The 23580-nt window shown below is 35.3% G+C and overlaps 1 protein-coding gene and 1 pseudogene across 1 annotated transcript; both read right to left on the reverse strand.

Moving 5' to 3' along the window:
• Positions 1 to 4991: 4991 nt before the first annotated feature.
• LOC131177651 (amidase 1-like) lies at positions 4992 to 8320 on the reverse strand (annotated as a pseudogene).
• Positions 8321 to 14371: 6051 nt separating this feature from the next.
• LOC131177696 (uncharacterized) lies at positions 14372 to 23454 on the reverse strand (the record flags this gene model as incomplete). The annotated part of the gene is made up of 3 exons (XM_058142805.1): positions 14372 to 14739; positions 14942 to 15003; positions 23329 to 23454. Coding segments are annotated over 3 exons (486 nt in total), but the record flags the coding sequence as incomplete, so codon positions are not given.
• Between the last annotated feature and the right edge of the window lie 126 nt (positions 23455 to 23580).

Genomic DNA, 23580 nt, shown 5'->3' on the forward strand with positions numbered 1-23580 from the left:
TCATTTTGAAGGAAGCACATGAGTCTCCTTTGCCATGCACCACAGTGGAACAAAAATGTATAGAGGGCTAAAGGAGCATTCTTGGTGGATGGGTATGAAAAGGGATGTGGCGAATTTGTATCCAAATGCCTAACTTGTCGACAAGTAAAGGCGAGCATCAAGTACCATTGGTTGTTACATCCACTACCGACTGCAGTGGAAATGGGAGAGAATAACGATGGATTTTGTGATGGGACTTGAGGACACGTAAGAGTCATGATGCGATTTGGGTCATTGTTGATGATTGACTAAATCGCCCATTTTCTCACAAATCGTATGGATTACAGTTTAGAAAGATTGGCCAAGTTATACATCGATGAGATTGTGAGACTGCATGGAGTGCCAGTATCTATTGTGTCAGACAGAGATCCTAGGTTCACTTCTAGATTCTGGGGTAGTCTTCAGAGAGCCCTAGGAACTAGATTGAACTTAATCTTGCATTCCACCCACGCATGGATGGCCACCCGAGAGGGTAATTCAGATTTTGGAGGACATGCTACGGGCTTGCGTGATTGAGTTTGAGGGTAGTTGGGATACACACTTGCCTTTGATTGAGTTTGCTTACAACAACAGCTACCAATCAAGCATTGGGATGCCTCCATATGAAGCTTTGTATGGCAGGAAATGTAGAACCCCGTTGTGTTGGGATGACGTGGGTGAAAGAAAAATGATTGGACCCGAAATTGTTCAACAAACTGAAGAGAAAATCAGGGTGATTCGAGATCGACTTAAGACTGCATCAGACCGTCAGAAGTCCTACATTGATCTGAAGAGAAGGGATATTGAGTATGCAGTGGGTGAGAAAGTTTTCCTCAAAGTTTCTCCTTGGAAGAGAATTATGAGATTCGGCAGAAAGGGGAAACTGAGTCCTCGTTTTATCGGGCCATATGAGGTTCTAGAAAGAGTGGGTCCTTTGGCATATCGGTTGGCACTACCTCCAGAGTTGGAGAAGATACATAATGTCTTCCATATGTCCATGTTGAGGAGGTACCGATCAGACCCATCTCATGTACTACCAGTAGAAGAAATAGAAGTGAATCCAGACCTCACATATGAAGAAGAACCCATAAAGATTCTGGCTTATGAGGTGAAGCAGCTACGGAATAAGCAGATACCGTTGGTAAAAGTCTTTGTGGAACCATCATTCGCCAAGAAGCTACTTGGGAACAAGAGGAGGACATGAGGAGACAACACCCACACTGCTCGTAGATTGATACGTGTAAAAATTTAGAGACGAAATTTATATATGGGTGGGAGAATTGTAACACCCACGTTGTATAGCTCAGTATATTTCACTGCTCCTGGTGGCCGTGTCATCGGACAATTAATGGGATTAGGGCCACACTTAAGACAATTTGAGAAGCCATAAATACAAATAATTAGTAATGTTTAATTAGTTAACTATAAATAAGAAAAAGCAGAACATAAGAGGTTAAACGAGCCGAGAGTCACAAATGATGAGTGACCTCCTGGAATGACTGCAAGTCATTCTAAACTCAAATTTCGAACCGTAAAAAGTGACGCGGTCCTTAGGACCCTTATGAACACAAAGTGGAAAAGAGAAAACCACGAAAAAGAAGCGTTAAGCTACCAAATAATTAGGTCGTGGAGCGGAAGAAATATTGGATTATTTGCAAACCGGATGAACTCGAGGGGCAATTTGGTCAATTGACCCCGAGAGTGACTCGACCTAATCACAAATAAAATCGGAGAAAAGAAAATTTGAATCGACAATTAAATTAAAGAACTAATAGACAAATAAATACAAAAAAAAAAAAAGAAAAGGAAAGAGGTTGGAAAAGTCAAAGTTGATGACATCATTAATGATGTCATAAACAAATTTATTAAATATTTATTAAATTTGATATTTATGGTCTTCCATAGCAAAATAAATAAATTAAACAAAAGAAAAAAATTAAATTCATCATCTTCAAAAGGAAAACGTGACTCACTCTTCCTCTCACTTATTTCATCTTCCACCATGGATAAGTCTAACCAAGCTTTTGAAACCCTAAATTAAAATGCTTTCCTAAAATTCTCCACATGAATTTCATTATTGCATCTTGAAGAGTATAGAAGAAGCATAAGAAAGCAAGAAGAAGAAGGAAGAAGAAGAACAAAAGTGAAGATTTAAGGTTCACCTAAGGTTAGTATGCTAAACTCTTCATTTATCCATTCAAATGCACATGTGATGGTTGAAAGTGAGCTTAGAACTTGATTTAAATGAAACAAAAATGGGTGAAGAATTAAACTTAAATTTTGGGCAGCTTGAGAGGAATATGATTTGCATGGATATGATACATTTGAATGAGTTTAGAAACCTTTCTTGGTTGAATGATTAGTATTAAAACCATTAAGTGTGATTAATTGCAACAAAGTAGTGAAATTGATGAGTTAGGGTTTTAAATGCTAGGGTTGTAAACCAAATTTTGGGAAAAATGCATAAATGGCATGTTGGACTTATTGTGAAGTGAAATAATGGTCAATTATGACCAAATAAGTTGTGTGGGAATTGTTGGCATAAAAATCAAATTCGTAGGTCAATGGTCATGTCTTGCAAGATGACCAAACCCACTGAAGGACCAAAACTAACATTTTACATGTCCAATTGATATGCCACCAATTGGAGATGAAAATAGACATAAAAGAGCACAAATTTCATTAAGGAACCATGGCAAAAAACTGACCAAACCTTGGTGAAACAATTGACCAAAGTGAGTTGATAGCAGTGCCATCGCACTAAATCGACCAAATGAACGAGAATCGTTCATTTGGTCATAACTCGAGCTAGGTAGGTCAAATTGACCTGAAATTTTACCAGCAATTAGATATGATATAGACCTAAAACTTTCATGAAGAACACCAACTCAAGTTAGGCCATTAACCCTTTCAAAATCATTGAGCAAAATTAAATTACTGTACTGAGATTCTGCAGAATTTTCATTGAGCAGCAATGTTTGGATGGCTATAACTCTCTCTAGAAAACTCGGATTTAGGCGATTCTTGAACCGATGGAAACCTAAGACATAGTACAACATTTCATATGAAGAAAGTGAGACCAAATTATGAACTTAACTTGATCAAATTATTAACCAAAGTTAGACCAAAAATTTGCCAGCACCAAAATCTCAAGATGAACAAGACACGTGAACAAGAAACTTATTTTGGCCATAACTTGAGCTACAAAACTCCGATTGAGGTGATCCAAAAATGAGAATACACTTAAGACAATAAGGAACATTTTCTATGAAGGAAGTTTTGTCAAATTCCAACAGTAGACCGACCAATGAAACAGTGCAACTTCGGAGAACAAAAACCGAAAATCGGCAATTTTGCCAAAATGACCTAAGCTTTAAACAAATGACCAAAACCAACAAGTTTGGTGACCAAAATGTGGTATGTGGGTGAAGTTGGAGTTCCCATACCCATTAAGCCTTAGAAAGTCAATAATTTGACTTGAATAGTGCGATGAATAGTAACCAAACACAAAATTTCGAGAACGTCGAATTTAACACGTTAGAGCTAGGTAAATGTGAAGTTAAGTTTATTTTGGATTTATTTTAAGTTTTAATCTTGAAACATTGGAAAATTTCGTGTTTCAGTGGAAAGAATACGATGTAACCAGGAGTCGAGTCAATGCCAATAGGCGACTCGTTTGAGGTTTGTGCACAACATATACTTTTATAATCATCTTTTGCATAATGTTTTGAATAATGTGAAATATTGGATTATAGCATTTTTATGATGTTTGATTTAAATTGTGAAAGTTATTGTGTATATTTGAAATGACAATGTTTAGCAAATTGTTAAGATAAGTTTTGAAACCACAGTGTCATGACCATATATTTGAACACCTCACTAGCACGACTAGTGGGGGTAATTAGTTTCGAATTTTGATTCCTACTCTGGAGAAGTCTTTGAGGTGTGAAAGAGAAGAGGATGTGAATGGATATCAATATATTTGAGCTAGATAGCCTTGTGATATGATGTCTCTTTAGCCTCTGGCTATTGAGATTCATGTGATTTCTCTTTAGCCTCTGGCTATTGAGATTCTATTTGTTTCGAATGGCGTGATCTAACTGTGGGTTTTATGAAATGTGTTTTGATACTTTGAAATGAACTTGGTTTACATGTAAAATCTCACAATGCATGATTGTATTTAATTTTCATGTTTAGCCAAATTTTTGAATGAATGTGCTTTAAGTTTTGCATAAAGATTATTTTAGTATATTGTGCACCATCGAGTCCTAGTACTCCGATAGCTTTATCTTTGCCGCAGATACAGAGACTAGAGGAGCAGCAGATCGAGTCTTGAGGTGTGTGAAGTCATCACTGAAGCCTTCGGGTATAATTTATACCCTAACTGTAAATACTTCTTTTGATGTATATATTGCACATAAATGTATGGACATGTAAAAATGGGTCTTGAGCAGCTTGTACACAAATTTGTATGAAGTTTGTAATAAAATTTAGTTTGTGTTTCTTTTGATATAAATTTGTAAGGTTGTGTACAAATTGTTTTGTTTTTAATGAAATATGAATGATATTGATTGACAGTATTTTGAGAATTATTGAACTTGGGAATCTTGAGAAATTGATTGAGTTTGATTGTGAAACTGAAGTAGTGGTTAAGAAAAACTTTTAGAAGTGCTTTTTACAGGTATTCGAAGAGCGGTTTTCTCAAAATACAGAGGAAACTCTGTCAAAATTTTTATAAAATTTGCGGAAAACTAAAATGGCCAAAAATATTAATTAGTTTTAATTTCAACTAAATGTTTTAAACACTTATTAGAAATGCTCACCACTTATCAAAAATAGGAAAATAGTTTTAAAATCCCTTGTAGGGTACTTAATGAGTTATCGGTAGGTGAAGTGCGGTAGTTCATTAGGTATTCTACGGGATCATGTGATGCCTTACAGAGGGGTAAGGTGTGACATGTTTTATTTAATTTTTTAATATACTCTTCCTAATGTATCATTCAATCATATTACCCTATTAAAAATTAAATAATTTATGTTACTAAATTTTTCTTGAAATTAATAAATTTTATTTTTAACTCAACTCAACTCAACTCAACTAAGCCTTTATCCCAAAAATTTGGGGTCGACTATATGGATTCGCTTTCTCCACTCTAAACGCTTTTGGGTTAAATCCTCAGAAATTTGTAATACTTCTAGATCATGTTGTACTACTCTCCTCCAAGTCAATTTAGGTCTACCCCTTTTTTTCTTTCTATCCTCTAACCTAATATGCTCTACTTGTCTAACTGGAGCATCCGTATGTCTACGCTTCACATGACCAAACCACCTTAATCTCCCTTCTCTCAACTTATTCTCAATTGGTACCACTCCTACCTTTTCTCTAATACTCTCATTACGGACTTTATCTAGTCTAGTATGGCCACTCATCCACCTTAACATTCTCATCTCTGCAACTCTTATCTTAGACGCATACGACTCCTTCAATGCCCAACACTCACTACCATGGTTATTCTTGAATTCATACCTACGCTTCAAATAGAAAATAAATCCAATCAGATCTAGCAGATACATTCTCTCGTCTGGCACAACCATAAGGAAAATGATAATTATCATTCAGGTTCATAGATAAATCAATTCAGAAAAAATTAGGAAATGTTTTACACCTTTGAAGCAAACGCATGGCACTTGAGAGGGCTGCCAAGGATGCTATACCATAGTCTTGCTTTTTGATTTCTTTACTAATAAAATGACTCAAACTTGGAACTTTGTTCTCAACATAGTCCCCAAGGATTAAATGCTTCACAACATCACCTGCAATATCAAATGTAAGAATCGATACATATGAACAAACTGATGCAGATGCGATAATGCATTATGATAGGACACCAAAAGGAATGAAACAGTACTAGGAAACATTTCCATCAAGCCCAGTTGCATCTTCCTGTTGTATGTTCTAACAGACAAATGTCCAAACAACTACCATATTTATCTTGATGCTACTATTTTCCATTCAGTCCATTACAGAGAATAAAAGTATCCTTCATATACTATGGAATCAGGATGCAATTTCTAAATTCCTGCCTTAGAACTTGAAAGATAAAAGAAAACTGACCCCCATATAACTTCTCCACTGATTTAACAAGAACTTGACTAACTCGATTATTCGGAATGCTTGAAAGCTTAAAACAGTCTTCTGCAATAAATATCTGCCTTGCTCTAACCAGATCCACATCAGGCAATTGAAGTAGAATGCAACAAACTCAATTCAAAATCACTGGATCCCTAGCAAACCATCCTGGATGCAGAATCAATGCCAAAAGAATGAATCACCAAGTTAAAGCACTCAGAATTATTTAATTCTCGTGCAACTCTATCCAGTTGATTGGTAGAATAAAGAAATAGAACAGACAAACTGTCCCAATATCATTAAATAAAGCAACAGAGATTAGTAGCGTGTTGGTGCATTGTCGTGAATATTGAAGAAATGATGCTATTGATCAGGGAATACATAAAAATTTCAGGTTCAATGATCTATAAAAATACTCAAGTGTCCTGTCCACCCATAATTCAGAAGTTGCAGATGCTGCTTTGAACATGAATGTAGAATGAATAAAGATACAAAGAAATAATATTTTAGGTGAAACATTCTAATATCAGAAACCCACACAATAATTTGACCACCAGTTGGTTTATTTGGTCCAATAAATTCGTTCAAAATGAAGCCATAACAATGCTGGTTCCTTACCCTCAGTATCAAAACTCTGTGCCATGGGAATAACTCCAGCAGTAGAAACAGCATCATGTGAAGGTCGAAACCCCAAAATGCTGCAATATGACGCTGGAACTCTTACACTACCTCAAGTGTCAGTTCCTGCAGCCAAAATAATCTTTTTACTTTGATTGAGTTATGATAAACCAAGGCATATGAAAAATCAATCTAGAGTAGAATATTCACCTAAGGAGAAGTCTACAAGCTTTGCACCTACTGCAACAGCAGACCCACTGGAAGATCCTCCAGGTACACGATCTGGAGCACAAGGATTTGTAGGTGTGCCATAATGTTTATTTTCCCCATTTAGACTGCCTCAAAACACAATTATTCAGTTACATAAGAAACAAGTATGACGTGAATGTTCAGGGAAGTTTTATCATGCAAAAGACGAACCACCTTGAAAAAATGCAGGATGAATAATTAGAATTTAAATGGCACATCAGACTTGATATCAAATTAAACTAATGTCACACCATTTATATATATTCAACATTTTCACGGGCTTGCAATGCAATTTTGATTCAAGAATCACTCAAAAAGAGATGTCATCACTTCACATGCTCATTTACTGAAGTACATTGCATGCAGAATCTTAGCACAACAAATAATAAAAGAACTAAAAACAAGGGCGCAAACTGATTTTAGTTCATGACATTTGTTTAATTACAAGTAAGACAATAGCTAACAAATGAAAGAACTTTAAGGTCTCATGAAATTTTTACTCTATGAAATTTTTACTCTACTCACTGCTCTTATTCAATTTATCTGAGAAATGGTTCACAATTAAAAAATAAATAAATAAATAAACCCTCTGCCTCTGAGTATTTAAGAACAACGCTTGTTTACCAATGAACTTTAGCTTAGTAGCAATGGTGCCTACACTTATGAGATCTAGAGTTCCAAAAGGTTGGAAGAAAATCAATAAAAATTAAAATTGAAAATAAAAAAGAGCAGGACCTGTTTCACATTCTCACATATATGCCATTTCATCCATGACAGTTTTACCAACACATGTGGCTCCTCCTCTCAAGATAGCCAAAACAGCCGGAGGAGTAGATTTAGCAGCTGAATGGGTCCTTGCCCAGTCCGGATTGCCAAACCCAGTCACAAATCCATTCACATCGAAACTAATCCAAAAGTTCAACCCACAAAGGTAAACTAAACGTTAAAACACAATAAGATGCAGATTGAAAAGATAAATAAATAAAAAGGAAAGCAAAATTTTTATTCCAATTCCAATTCGAACCAAACCCAGTATCATCAAGAACTGGCAGATGAGCCCAAAACAGGCATGAAAACGAGCATCGTCATTGAAAATATTCATGAATTCACTATAAAATAAGAGACGAATATTGAAGGAAACGAAAAAGAAACCAAGAAAAAAAATTGAATTGAAGAGACTGACATATCTTTAACCGCAAAGGTAAGACCATTTAAGGGAAGTTCATGAGATGAAGAACTCGGTTTGAGCACGAATTTCTCCATGAAAGCTCCATAATCCGAGCTTCTTGCCATGTTTGTTACTGCTCAGTGTGATTGTAGCCTCTGCCCCAAGTCCCAACGTTCTTAAACCGAAAAAGGATATTGGCCCCATAAATCAAACAACTGTATGCTGATGACCTTTTTGGCCATCTAATTTGGCTGCTTTAGTTGGCTTTATGGAGGGCAACGAGGGAATTTCAATATTTCCGTTCTATTTATCCATTCCTTATTAATCAGTTAATCCTTCAGCAGCAGTGTGATTGGATAGAAAAATAACATGAAATAAAACTTTTTTATAATTAATTTTTGAATCATATCTAAATTTTTCCCCTTTCAAAAATTTTATTAAAACATTAACCATTAAATTGATCGAAATTAAATGATAAGACACAGAAATTAAAGCCATGTTGTCAAAGTAGTCAAGACTAGCTAAAGGTTTCTTTTTCAGTTCATCAAGTTTCGATTAAAACTCTAACTCAATACTTTATCATTAGAGACAATTCTAGTATCCGTGAGTTAAAACTTATTGATAACTAAAGGTATATTTTTTAATCAAGCATAATTCAAACTTTGTTGTTCCACATTATGAATGAAACTTTTAATCAGCTTCATCAGAGTCGTCATCAAAGACAGAAATGCGGGATTCCAGGTGGGTGTGAATTCACTACGTTCTCCTTCTGCAGCCTCAATCAGTTTCATCAGAGTCGTCATCAAAAATATACAAGTATGGGACTATTGGTGTGTGTTCACTATGTTCTACATCTGCACCCTCACCAGTCAATCTAGGAGTGTTCCAACCCAAGCTTTGCATGTATACTTCATCATAGGCTTCAATGTTTAAACTCAAGCAAGAAACAATTCCAACTCATTCACGAATCGTTACATTCTTCTTTGCTAGAAAAGGCCTTGCTGCATCAGAGACTAGATTCTTGAACTCTCCTTGTTTTGTTTCAGGTGTTCTCATCTGATGAGATTGATCACCCCTGGCAAAAAGGAAAGCAAGCTTTTGAGAAAGAGAAATGTATAATAATAGAGATATGTAAAATAATTAGAGATATGCGCCAAACTTTCATACTCATCAAAAGAACTTAAAGAATGAGGAATCCAATTGTTACAATCTAGAGTTCATTTTCATCGTTAAGTTGCACATGAATAAACAAAAGGTGGGATAAGTAAAGAAAATACCTTCTCAAGAATGAATCAACCACACCAAGTATATGGTGTACAATAATTTCAACATCCTCTTCCTGCATGCAAGCATGTCAGAAGATGAAAGTTTGTCAATAATAGCCAACCAGAGCTAAAAGATAGCTATAGACATTAAATTAACATCCCAAATTATGAACCAAAAAAAAAAAAAAGAAAATCCAAAACAAAAACAGTGCAACCCATTGAGGAGTTTTATCCAAACTGAGACGAGTCTCTTCAAAAATAATCTCTTGAATAGCAGTATCCAATGATGGGAGTGGATTTCGATGTAGCAGAGACGCTCGAACGGCCTCATATTCTGATCGAAGAGCCATTAGAACTTGAATGAGATGAAGATGATCTTCATTGATTTTGGCCTGAGATATTTGATTCCAAATGGGTTGGACCTGGGCAAGAAAATCATTCACAGATTGACCTGCTTCTTGGTTGTTAAGTTCTTGGAGGTCTACTTTGGTGAATAGCACTTTAGAAGTCTTTACCCACTTCTAAAGACATGGAACTTTGTGTCGCTCCCTTCCTGAATGCCTCATTGCTCTTACTTGTGTTGCAGCTGCCGTAGCTAGGGTTTGGATCTCTGGGTTGGACTTGTATGCTGGATTGAGGAGCTTTTGTTTTAATTCGTGGGTTGTATGTTTTATGAGTTAGGTTTCATTGGATTCTATGTCTCTAGTCTAAGTCTCTGTTAACTTTATGGTTTTTTTTTAGCTCTTATTCTTGATTTTTACCTATATATTCTTTTCCCATCAACGATACCTCCAACTTTAATGAAAGTAAAAATTCAACTAAAAATTAAAACAAAAATTTAAGCCATAATCCAAACATAGATATAGCCATCAAAACAAATCTAACCTGTGACTAGAATTAAATCAAAATTGATATTAAACTAACCAATCCAAATCATCTGATTTTGAATCATATCTAAGTTTTTTCCCTTTCAAAAATTTTATTAAAACATTAACCATTAAATTGATCGAAATTAAATCGATAGGATACTGAAATTAAAACCATGTTGTCAAAGTAGTCAAGATTAGCTAAAGGTTTCTTTTTCAGTTCATAAAGTTTCGAATAAAACTCGAACTCAATACCTTAAAATTAGAGACAACTCTAGAACTAGTGATGTAACACCCCGTTTGCATAGCCTGGTAGATTTCACTGTTCCGGTGACCGGTGTCGATCCGGATAATTAAGGGGATTAGAACCACACTTAAGACAATTAGAGAAGCCATAAACACAAATAATTAGTAATGTTCAATTAGTTAAGTATAAACAAGAAAAACAGAACATAAGAAGTTAAACGAGCCGAGAGTCACAGCGATGGGTGACCTCCTCGGGAACGACTGCGAAGTCATTTTAAACTCAAATTTTGAACCGTAAAAAGTGACGCTGCGGTCCTTAGGACCCTTATGGACACAATGGAAAAGAGAAAATCACGAAAAAGAACTGTTAAGTCAGTCAAATAATTAGGTCAGGGAACCGAAAGAAATATGGAATTATTTACAAATCGGGATGAACCGGCGAGGGGCAATTTGGTCAATTGACCCCGAGAGCTGACTCCTGACCTAACTGTCAAATAAAATCGGAGAAAAGAAAATTTTGGAATCAAGAATTAAATTAAAGAAATAATAGAAAAAAAATAAATAGAAAAAAAAAAGAAAGAAGATGGAAAAGTCAAAGGTGATGACATCATGCATGATGTCATAAATGATTAATTAATTTATTTTATTAATTTGGATTTTTGGTCTTCTAAAAGGGGATAAGATTAAAGAAAATAAAAAAAAAATTAGAAAAGTCTCTTCTTCTTCTCCCAATTGCCGCCCCATCTTCCTCCATAACTCCCATGAGAATTCTTCATCTAAGCTTGCATCTAAGCTTAAATTTCTTCACCCAATTTATATAACTCCCCTAAAAACCTCACTAGACCTTGCCATCTCAACTTAAGAATAAGAAAGAAGGTAGAAAGAAAGAGAACAATTGAAGATTTGAAGCTTTAAGTTGAGGTTAGTATGCTAAACTTCTTATTTTTCCATTTAAATGCATATGTGATGTTGAAATGAGCTTGTAAATAACCTTAAAATGAAATAAAAATATGTGAAGAGGACTAAACTAAAATTTCGTCCAGCTTGGAGGGAGTGTGATTTTGTATGGTTTGAGGGTTTTGAATGAGTGTAGAAACCTTAATTAGTTGAATGATTAGCATTAAAACCATTAAATGTAGTTAAATACAATGATTTAGTGAGATTAAGGTTTGGAGGCCTAGGGTTTTGAGGCATATTTTGGAGAAATGCATAAATGATGACTTTGACCAATTGTGAGATGAAAAATGGTCAATAATGACCAAAAGAGATGTGTGGAAATTGTGAGAATGAAAGTTAAATTCGTAGGGCAAATGCAGCATGACCAAACCAACTTTGAAGGACCAAAACGGAAATTTTACAAGTCCAATTGATATGCCACCAATAGGAGATGAAAATAGACATAAAATGACACAATTTTCATTAAGGAACCATGCCCAAAAACTGACCAAAACTTGGTGAACCAATTGACCAAAGTGAAATGAGAGAGCGGTGCCATCGCACCAAACTGATCAAATGAACAGTAACTATTCAATTGGTCATAATTCGAGCTAGACAGGTCAAATTGACCTGAAATTTTACCAGCAATTAGATAAGATATAGATCTAAAACTTTCATAAAGAACACAAACCCAAATTATGCCATTAACCCATTCAAATTATTGAGCAAAATTGAGTTACTGTACCTGCAAAACTGCAGAATTGCCATTTGAGAAGTAATGTTTGAATGGCTATAACTCTCTCTAGAAAACTCGGATTTAGGTGATTCTTGAACCGATGGAAACCTAAGACATAGTAGAACATTTCATATGAAGAAAGTTAGACCAAATTATGGACTTAACTTCATCAAATTACTGAACAAAATTGGATCAAAAATCTGCCAGAACCAAAATACCAGTATGAACAGTGCACGTGAACAGTAATTATATTTTGGCCATAACTTGAGCTACAAAACTCCAATTGGGGTGATTCAAAAATGAGAATACACTTAAGACAATAAGGAACATTTTCTATGAAGGAAGGTTTTCCAAATTCTAACAGTAAAAGGATCAATGGAATAGTGCAACTAAGAGCACCAAAACTAAAATTTGACAATTTGGCCAAAATGACTTAAGCTTTGAGAAAATGACCAAAACCAATAAGTTTGGTGACCAAAATGTGGTATGTGGGTGAAGTTGGAGTTCCCATACCTATTAAGCCTTAAAAAGTCAACAATTTGACTTGAATAGTGTAATGAATAGTAACCCGAAACACAAAAATTTCGAGAACGTCGAATTTAGCACATTAAAGCTAGGTAAAAGTGAAGTTAAATTTATTTTTGGACTTATGTTAAGTTATGGTACTGAAATACTATGAAATTGTGTGTTTCAGCTGAAAAAGACTTGGAAGCTCGGAGAGACTGAGTCAAGGCCTAGAGGCGACTCCAGTCAGGTTTGTGCACAATAATAATTGCTTAAATATTTTAATCTCAAAAATTTGACTTCTTTGATTAATTATGTATTGTGTTGCCATTTTAGAATCGTAAATGTGACTTTGGAAAGTGATCAGATTTCTCATAAATTGTTTGCATAAATTGTTTTGAATGGATTTTATGTTCACACTTAGCATGACAGTACCACATTATTCCTCCTCCACTCATGGGGTTGAGATCATTTATTTTCCTCCCTCTCTGGCTTGCCAGTTGAGATTGTAGATCGGATGAGTACTCATTAGCTAGCTAGCCACCTCCTTTATTGATTTCGATTAATGGGGTTGAGATTGCTTTGTCGTGGTGTACAACACGGCATTGATCGAAAATTTTGTGTCATGACTTAAGTTGTGTATGACTTTGGCAACACTGTGATTATGAAATTGTTTGACTAAACTGTGTTTAATGGATTATTTGACAAAATGGTGTCATTATGGACTTTGATATTTGCAAAATGTAACTGAGAAATAATTAAATTGTGTTTGGCAATGAATGATTTATTTATTGTATTTTAAATTTTTATTGTGCATCATTGAGTATTTTTATACTCAGCGATAGCTTATTTTGCTGTCGCAATAAGAGCAAGGAGAAAGCAGCAGAGTGAGCTGCTGTTAAATCGAGGACTACTCTGATCATTTTGTACGGGTATTATTTTATACCCTTGTAGACAATCTTGATGTAAATATAAAAATCTTGTATGTATCAATGTAGTTGAGCAGTTATAAATAAATTGTAATAATATTATTTTGGATTCTCTTCTGTAAATTTAATATTTGTACATATGGATTTTCTGCTTTATGCTTGGTGAATGGAAATATTAAATATTTTGAGATGAGAAAACTTGATTTGTATTGTGAAATTATTTTGAAGTGCATTGAATTGAGATGATTGAGTTATTGAAGGTTGGGAGTTGTGAAATATTTTTGGAAGTGCTTTTTACAGGTCTTTGAAGAACTGGTTTCTCAAAATACAGAGGGAACTCTGTCAAAATTTTTATAAAATTTGCGGCAAAATTAAAATGGACAAAAATTTTTACTAGTATTTAAACTTTGAATAAATGGTTTTTAATTCCTACCAAAATGCTCACCACTTCCAAAATGTAAGAAAATTGTTTTAAAATCCCTTGTAGCGTACTTAATGAGTTATCAGTAGGTGAAGTTCGGTAGTTCATTAAGTATTTTACGGGATCATGTTATGCCTTATGGAGGGGTAAGGTGTGACAAGTGAGTTAAAGCTTATTGATAACTAAAGGTATATTTTTTAATCAAGCATAATTCAAACTTTGCTGTTCCACATTAGGAATAAAACTTTTAATCAGCTTCATTAGAGTCGTCATCAAAGACATCAGAGTCGTCATCAAAGACAGAAATATGGGATTCCAGGTGGGCGTGAATTCACTAGGTTCTCCTTCTGCAGCCTCAATCAGTTTCATCAGAGTCATCGTCAAAAATATACAAGTATGGGACTATTGGTGTGTGTTCACTATGTTCTACATCTGCACCCTCACCAGTCAATCTAGGAGTGTTCCAACCCAACTGTTGCATGTATACTTCATCATAGGCTTTAATGTTGAAACCTGAAGCAAGAAACAATTCCAACTCATTCACGAATTGTGCTGTTCTTGCTGCTAGAAAAGGCCTTGCTGCATCAGAGACTAGATTCTTGAACTCTCCTTGTTTTGTTTCAGGTGTTCTCATTTGATGAGATTGATCACCCCTGGCAAAAAGGAAAGCAAGCTTTTGAGAAAGAGATATGTAAAGTAATAGAGATATGTAAAATAATTAGAGTTATGTGCCAAACTTTCATACTCATCAAAAGAACTTAAAGAATGAGGAATCCAATTGTTACAATCTAGAGTTCATTTTAATCGTTAAGTTGCACATGAATAAACAAAATGTGGGATAAGTAAAGAAAATACCTTCTCAAGAATGAATCAACCACACCAAGTATATGGTGTACAATAATTTCAACATCCTCTTCCTGCATGCAAGCATGTCAGAAGATGAGAGTTTGTCAATGATAGCCAACCAGAGTTAGAAGATAGCTATAGACATTAAATTAACATCCCAAATTATGAAACAAAAAAAAAAAGAAAATCCAAAACAAAAACAGTGCAAGGTTTTTTGTAAACATCATTACTATTATATGCATAAAGCCATAAACATTCTTCTATTTATATGCATAAAGCCATAAACACTCTTCTATTTCCTGTGTACATCGAAAAATACGCAAAACCAAAACTTTAAATATTTATCCACATCCACAAAGTTTGAATCAGTGCCAAAGTAGCAAATGAAAGAGTTGGAAGAGAATAATGCCTTTCAAACTCTACTCAACTCAACTAAACTCAACTAAGCATTTATCCCAAAAATTTGAGGTCGGCTATATGGATTCTCTTTCTCTACTCTAAACGATTTTGGGTTAAATCCTCGAAAATGTGTAATGCTTCTAGGTCATTTTATACTACTCTCCTCCAAGTCAATTTAGGTCTACCCCTTCTTTTCTTTTTATCCTCTACCCTAATATGCTCTACTTGTCTAACTAGAGTCTCCGTATGTCTACGCTTCAGATGACCAAATCACCTCAATCTCCCTTCTCTCAATTTATCATCAATTGGTACCACTCCTACCTTTTCTCTAATACTCTCATTACAGATTTTATCTAGTCTAATATGGTCACTCATCCACCTTAACATTCACATGACCAAATCAACTCTTATCTTAGGTACATACGACTCCTTCAGTGCCCAACACTCACTATCATATAACATGGTCGGTCGTATGGCTGTACGGTAAAATTTTCCTTTCAACTTATTTGGAATCTTGTGATCACATAAAACTCCCATGGCACGTCTCCACTTCAATCATCCGGCTTTAATCCTATGACTAACATCCTCCTCACAACCCCCATCTACTTGAAGGACTGAGCCGAGATATTTAAAGTGATTACTTTGGGACAGTATCACTCCATCCAAACTAACTCATTCCCTATCACCAGTTCGCCTTTCACTGAACTTGCAATACATGTCACACCTTACCCCTCTGTAAGGCATAACATGATCCCGTAGAATACCTAATGAACTACCAAACTTCACCTACCAATAACCCATTAAGTACCCTACAAGGGATTTTAAAATAATTTTCTTATTTTTGATAAGTTGTGAGCATTTTCCAATAGGTATTTAAAACATTTAATTAAAATTAAAACTAGTTAATATTTTTGGTCCATTTTATTTCTCCGCAAATTTTATAAAAATTTTGTCAGAGTTCCGTTTATATTTTGAGAAAATAGTTATTCAAATACCTGAAAAAAAAAGGCACTTCCAATAATTTTTTTATCACTGTTTCAAATTCATACTCAATCTCAATCAATTTCTCAAGTCTCAAAATTCAATAGTCAACATTTCTCAATTTCCAAAATTTAATAATCATTAAAATAATATCTATCAATCTCATTCAAATTAAAATAAAACATTTCCATTCATTAAATACAAACAATCTATATATACATCATAATAATATCTACATTGGGAAAATCCAAACTAAATTTTATTACAATTTTATACAAATTTTGTACAAACTGCTCAAGACTGAATTTACATGTCCATACATTTATGCATATTACATATATCAAAATAAATTTCTACAATCAGGGTATAAAATATACCCGATATAACTTCAGGATGAGTGGCTTGATAATCCTCAGCAGCTCACTCTGCTGCTCCTCTAGTCTCTAAATCTACGACAGCAATAATAGCTATCGCTGAGTACTAGGACTCAGTGGTGCACAACATACTAAAATAATCTTTATGCAGAATTTAAATCACATTTATTCAAAATTTGAACTAAACATGCGAGTTAAACACAAAACATGAATTATGAGATTTTATTCCAAACAATTTCATTTCGAAGTATCAAACACATTTCATAAAACCCACAGTTAGATCATGCCATTATAAACAAATATAATCTCAATAGCCAGAGGCTAAAGATGTCACATCACAAGGCTAGCTAGCTCAAATATATGGATATCCATTCAAATCCTCTTCTACTGGCGCACCTCAACACTTCTCCAAAGAAGGAATCAAAATTCGAAACTAATTACCCCCACTAGTCATGCTAGTGAGGTGTTAAAATATATGGTCATGACACTGTGGTTTCAAAACTTATCTTAGCAATTTGCTAAACATTGCTATTTCAAATATACACAATAACTTTTACAATTTAAATCAAAACATCATAAATAATGTCACAAATAAACTTTCAACAATTCTGTCATGACCCAACCTATGGGCCGGACCGGCACTAGGACCTAGGCCAGCCTAAAGCCCCCAAGGCCCATAGTAAGCCTAACTATTCCTTAACCCAACTCTAAGGCCCATTTGGGCCCAATTTCAAGAAACCAACCGGACAGAGTCCTGCCATAAAATGGACCTTTCAACAGAGAGTTTTTGACTCACCCGACCTGTAAACACATTATATAATCAATTGGGGAGCTCAGCTCACCCTCCACATACTCATAACAATATAAAATAAATGGGAGCTCAACTCCCTCATCCAGTCCATCAACATGCATAAAATAATAAGTTTACAGGCCCAAATTAGCACTTTATATTACAAACCCAATTCAAATAAATATTTCTAACACATGCGGAAATTCTAGAAGTTAATAGAATTACACAAACATGAATAGACAACCTGCGAGGGAGAAAAGCAGGTTAACCTCAAAAATATCCTCCTGTGGCCTGGAAAAATATTGAACAGGAGTGAGCGTTCGACTCAGAGAGTAAAATATCAATTTTAACCATAATCTCTATAACTATCTAAAACTAATGCACCCTGTAGAGTGAAATGCAACATCAGCAGTAATTTCACATCATAACAGCAAAAAGGTAATTTGGAGCACTCACACACCCAGTAATATCAATCATAATATATGGGAGCTGATCCCCTATACAGCTCTCTTAAATCCAACCTGTGTCAGCGAAGAACTCAGCTTGGACTTCTAGTTAATAACCAAATCGGGGTCCCAGCGAAGAACTTAAGCTGTGTCTACCCCGAAGGATCGGGTCCCAGCGAAGATCTCAAGCCGTGTCTACCCGTCCTATCCATAGTCCACACCATATCACATGCACGCCAATACACGCATACTGCTCCAAATTACCACAACAACATACATGGCACTTTCACAGTTATGAATGCAACATAAATCGTGCCTAGAGTTTATCTACATAGATATATGCATATAAGTGATGCAAGGGTACGTTTGAACATATAATAATATCTAAATTACAATTAAAATTAATATTTTACTCACAGACTTGACAGCAATCACTGGGTGAAGGAAGAAGGCTGTCCCGGCTCACCTGACAATTACATTACAATTATTTAATACAATTGACTCAATAAAAATCAAGAAAAGACCAAATACGTCCTAAGTCGTGCCGAAAATCCGGCAGAGTCTCCCCTATACCTAGGACCTACCCAACCTGCAAAAGGGCTCAAAACACACTTCTATATTCGCAACTCATATATCCACAATTCAATCACATCACACAGCCCCTCCTGGGCCCATCCAAACAGTCATTCATCACAATATATAAAATTTCAATTTAGTCCTTATAATTGATTATTTTTGCAAAAACTGCCCAAATAAGCTCTAAAAATTCTAAAACTTGCCCCCCGCGGTCCTTAGCAATATTACTAGGCTATTGCAAAAAGAATCATAATTTTCTAAGCTACCACGAATATTTTATGGATTTTTAATCCTATTTAAGCACTAGAAAATTATTAAAAAGCAAGGTTCGGGTTTACCTTTGCCGATTCTGACTCCGAGGACGCGCTCGGGACGTTTGACAATGGTGGGATAGCCAAAACCTCGACCCAATTCGGAGACTTTTCCGATAGCCGGTCTGTCTGGCCGGAAATTCACAGACCCGGACAACTATCAAATTTTCATGAATTGAAGATACCTACACGAAGCCCATAACACAGGGGTTAGTACATAAATTTTACGAAATTTTCTAAGCTCATTAAATACTCGAAAAAATACTGCGAAGTTTCGTGGGACCCATCGAAAAACAGTGTAGGAAAAATTCGAAATTTATATCACCGCGAAGCTCTCGACGAGTGGAGCGCTCTGGTACTCTCGGTTTTCTCGTGGGTTTCACGGTTTGCGAGAAATCTAGCCCAAAAGTCAAAATGGGCTAAAACTTCCTGGGCAAAAATTGGACAAACCGCTCGATGGATTTTGGTGTTCTTGGTGTCTATGGAAAGCTCTCGATGAGTAGATGAGTTTAGACACAAGACCCGGTCCGATTGGTGGCCGGATCGGCCGGATTTCGGCGGGGAAGACGAAGCGGAGCGCTTGCACGTCGCGTCGCTTCGGGAGCCGTTTTCCGGCATTCAGCGCGGCCGGTGGTGGGGCAGTGGGATGGGTGCTTGGCCAGTGGGTGGCAGGAGGCGGCGGCGCGGCAAGGAGGAGGAGGAGAGAGAAATAGGTTGAGAAGGAGAGAGGGGTCGGGACGCGCGCGGGGAGGAATAAGAAAAAGGAAGAAGCGGTCCGGTCCGATTCGACCGGTCGATTCGGCGATTCGATTCGAATACAAAATTTTTGAATTTTTACTGCCTCGGGATCAAACGAGGTCCAAAATTCGAAAAAATTTCAGAAAACTCAGAAAAATTCGTAGACTCCAAATATATTTTTAGTTTTGCCACGTGGTCTTTAAATTAATTTTTAAAAATCATCAAAGTTTATATTTTTGGAAAATCGAACCCGATTTTTAAAATCCGAAAAATCTCAAATAATTTCTAAAAATTTAAATAAAATTAAAATATCAATATTACTCATAAAATAATAAAATTTAAAATTTTTGGGGTGTTACAAATTCAAAGCAAAAGTAAAATACATATTTCATTCACTTTATCAATAAATTTTAAAGCATAGTGATGTTGTGCACAAACCTCAAGCGAGTCGCCTCTTGGCCTTGACTCGATTCCTCGAGTTCTTTCCCAGTATTCTTTTCAACTGAAACACACAATTTTACAGTGTTTCAGTACCATAACTTAGCATAAATCCAAAAATAAATTTAACTTCACTTTTACCTAGTTTTAATGTGCTAAACTCGACGTTCTTGAAATTTTGTGTTTTGGAGTTACTATTCACTACACTATTCAAGTCAAATTGTTGACTTTCTAAGGCTTAATAGGTATGGGAACTCCAACTTCACCCACATACCACATTTTGGTCACTAAATTTGTTGGTTTTGGTTGTTTATTCAAATTCTAAGTCTTTTAGGCAAATTTGATAAATTTTCAGTTTTGGTGTCTAAGGTTGTACTGTTCCATTGGTCACTTTACTGTTGGAATTTGTCAAAACTTCCTTCATAGAAAATGTTCCCTAATGTCTTAAGTTTATTCTCCTTTTTGAATCACTCCAATTAGAGTTTTGAAGCTCAAGTTATGGCCATTTGAACCATGGCTGTCAGATTGGATTCAACCCAGATTTTCTGGGCAATTTTTTGTGCTAGCAGTTTTAGGTCACCAACTTGGGGTGGCCAAATGACTTGGTTAATGGCATAATTTGGGTTTGTGTTCCTCATGAAAGTTTTAGGTCTATATCTCATCTAACCACTGGTAAAATTTCAGGTCATTTAGACCTTTCTAGCTCAAGTTATGACCAAATGAACCAACACTGTTCATTTGGTCAGTTTGTACAGGGGCAGACTGAGATTTTCCAAGTTTGGTCAATTTGTTCACTAGGTTTTGGTCACTTTTTGGGCATGCTTCCTAAATGAAAATTGTGTCATTTAGTGTCTATTTTCATTCCCAATTGGTCTCATACCAATTGGACTTGTAAATTTTCATTTTTGGTCCCTCAAAGGGACCTTGGTCATGCTGCCAACAGCATGACCACACTCAATCCGAATTTGGCCTTAACTCCAACCATTCCAACACACTTCATTTGGTCACAAATGACCATTTCTCACTTCAAACTAGATCAAATACATCATATGGCTCATTCTCAAATTTTTCTCCCCAAACCCTAGGTGCCAAGAACCCTAAATTTTCAACTTCTCAATTCTAAGCAATTCAAGGTAACCTCAACCTATACATCATATAAGCATCACTAATCAAGCTAGAAGGCATGTTTAATTAAATCAAAACACATCAATTCCATAAACTTCAATGGCTGCCAAAAATTCATTATTTCCATACAAGCATCAATTCTACCATTACATATGAAATTTCAACTCAACTTCACTTAATTAAACTAAAGAAAAAGATTAAATTAACTTACCTCTCTTGTGAGATTTCCAAGCTAACCCACACTTCACTTTCTTCCCTTCTTCTTGGTCCCAAATTCTTATTTGAGATCTATAATAAAATTTATGTGTTGGAAACTTGAGAGTTTATGGTAAGAATGTTTGAAAATTTAAGCTTAAAAACTCAAAAATGGAGGATGGCTTGGGTGGAGAATGGTTTGGCATATAAGTGGGCGAAGAAGAAGAATATTTAGAGTTTTTACTTTTCTTTTGCCATTAAGTTAATATTTATCCCCAAAACCAATAATTATAAATTAAAAGTTTAATTGTGTCATGCTTATGTCACTTAATGTCACTAATGCAATTTCTTTTCCTTTTTCTCTTTTTTTATTTTTTTTATTTATCTATTAGTTCTTTAATTTAATTTCTGACTCCAAAGTTTTCTTTTCTTCGATTTTATTTGACAGTTAGGTCATGAGTCAGCTCTCGGGGTCAATTGACCAAATTGCCCCTTGCCGGTTCAACCCAGTTTGCAAATAATTCAATATTTCTTCTGGCTCCCTGACCTAATTATTTGACTGACTTAATAATTCTTTTTCGTGATTTTCTCTTTTCCATTGTGTTCGTAATGATCCAAAGGACCACGGCGCCATATTTTACGGTTCAAAATTTGACTTTAAATCGACTTCGCAGTCGTTCCCGAGGAGGTCACCCATCGCTGTGACTCTCGGCTCGTTTAACTTCTTATGTTCTGTTTTTCTTATTTATACTTAACTAATTGACAATTACTAATTATTTGTGTTTATGGCTTATTTATTTGTCTTAGATGTGGTTCTAATCCCTTTAATTGTCTGGACCGACTCCGGTTACCAGAACAGTGAAATATACCAGGCTATACAAGTAGGGGTGTTACAATACATGTCTTCTGTCGTCGTTCTACTTAACTTAAAGCCCTTTGACTCTAGAGCACTTCTCCAAAGCTCTAACTTTCTATTAACTCCTTTTTGCATCTCATCTATCAGAACTATATCATCCGCAAACATCATGCACTAAGGGATACTCTCTTGTATATGTTTCGTTAATTCATCTAAAACTAATGTAAAAAGGTAAGGGCTTACAGCTGAACCTTGGTGTAATCCAACTGAGATAGGAAAATCTCGTGTTCCCTCCCACTATGAGCACAATAGTAGTTGCTCCTTCATACATGTCTTTCAACACTTGTATGTACCTAATAGATACCCCTTTTGTTCTAACACTCTCCATAAGACATCTCTTGGAACACTATCATAAGCCTTCTCCAAATCGATAAAAACCATATGTAAATCTTTCCTCGCATCTCTATGTTTCTCCATCAAACTTCTAATGAGAAAGATCGCTTCCATAGTTGAACGACCAGGCATAAAACCAAATTGATTGGGAGAGATAAAAGTATCATGACGTAGTCGATGTTCCACAACTCTCTCCTATAACTTCATAGTATGGCTCATGAGTTTAATTCTCCTATAGTTTGAGCAACTCTGTATATCTCCCTTATTTTTAAAAATAGGTACTAAAATACTCCTCCTTCATTCATCAAGCATTTTCTTTGAATTTAGAATTTTATTAAACAATTTAATTAACCATGCCACTCCCATATCTCCCAAACACTTCAATGCCTTTCAAACTCTGACATTAAAAAAAATAGAGAACTAGTCTGAATTCAATGGAGTAAAGTAGGAAAAGACATAGTTGATGCGGCATAATTGATGCTATGTGTAGCTCCATATGACTAAAAATTTTATGATTTGAACAGTTTTTCACATGGTTATGCAGTCATCCACTAATGCCAGCTTAGTTATACAAATTATTAATTTTGGTAGGATCTCCAATTTACCAGCAATGCAACATTATTAATGGTATTTATCTGCTCTAATGAATAGAGTATCTTAATTTAATAATGTAATCTTATATGTTAGAGCACCAACTTTCAGTGGGATGTCCAAGTTTGTATTTTGTAATAAGTAAAGGTCAAAGGATAGAAAAATCTCAATTAATAGATGGACCTGCAAAAGAGCCTGAATTTCTCTTCTCAACCAACTTTGCAGCCACCGATTTGGTTGAAGATACTTACAGGACTTCCAATATCGCAATACGTTAACTATATTGCTCAAGATACCTGACTGAACACAAATTTACTGAAAAACATATATAGGTATTTATTTGTTGGGAAATAGCATTAAAAAACAAATATCAATTTAACAAAACAAGAATAAAATGGGAAGCAGTAGAGAACCTGGTTCAGCATAATAGCATTT

The sequence above is a fragment of the Hevea brasiliensis genome, unplaced genomic scaffold (assembly GCF_030052815.1).
Source record: "Hevea brasiliensis isolate MT/VB/25A 57/8 unplaced genomic scaffold, ASM3005281v1 Scaf7, whole genome shotgun sequence".
Taxonomy (NCBI): Eukaryota; Viridiplantae; Streptophyta; class Magnoliopsida; order Malpighiales; family Euphorbiaceae; genus Hevea; species Hevea brasiliensis.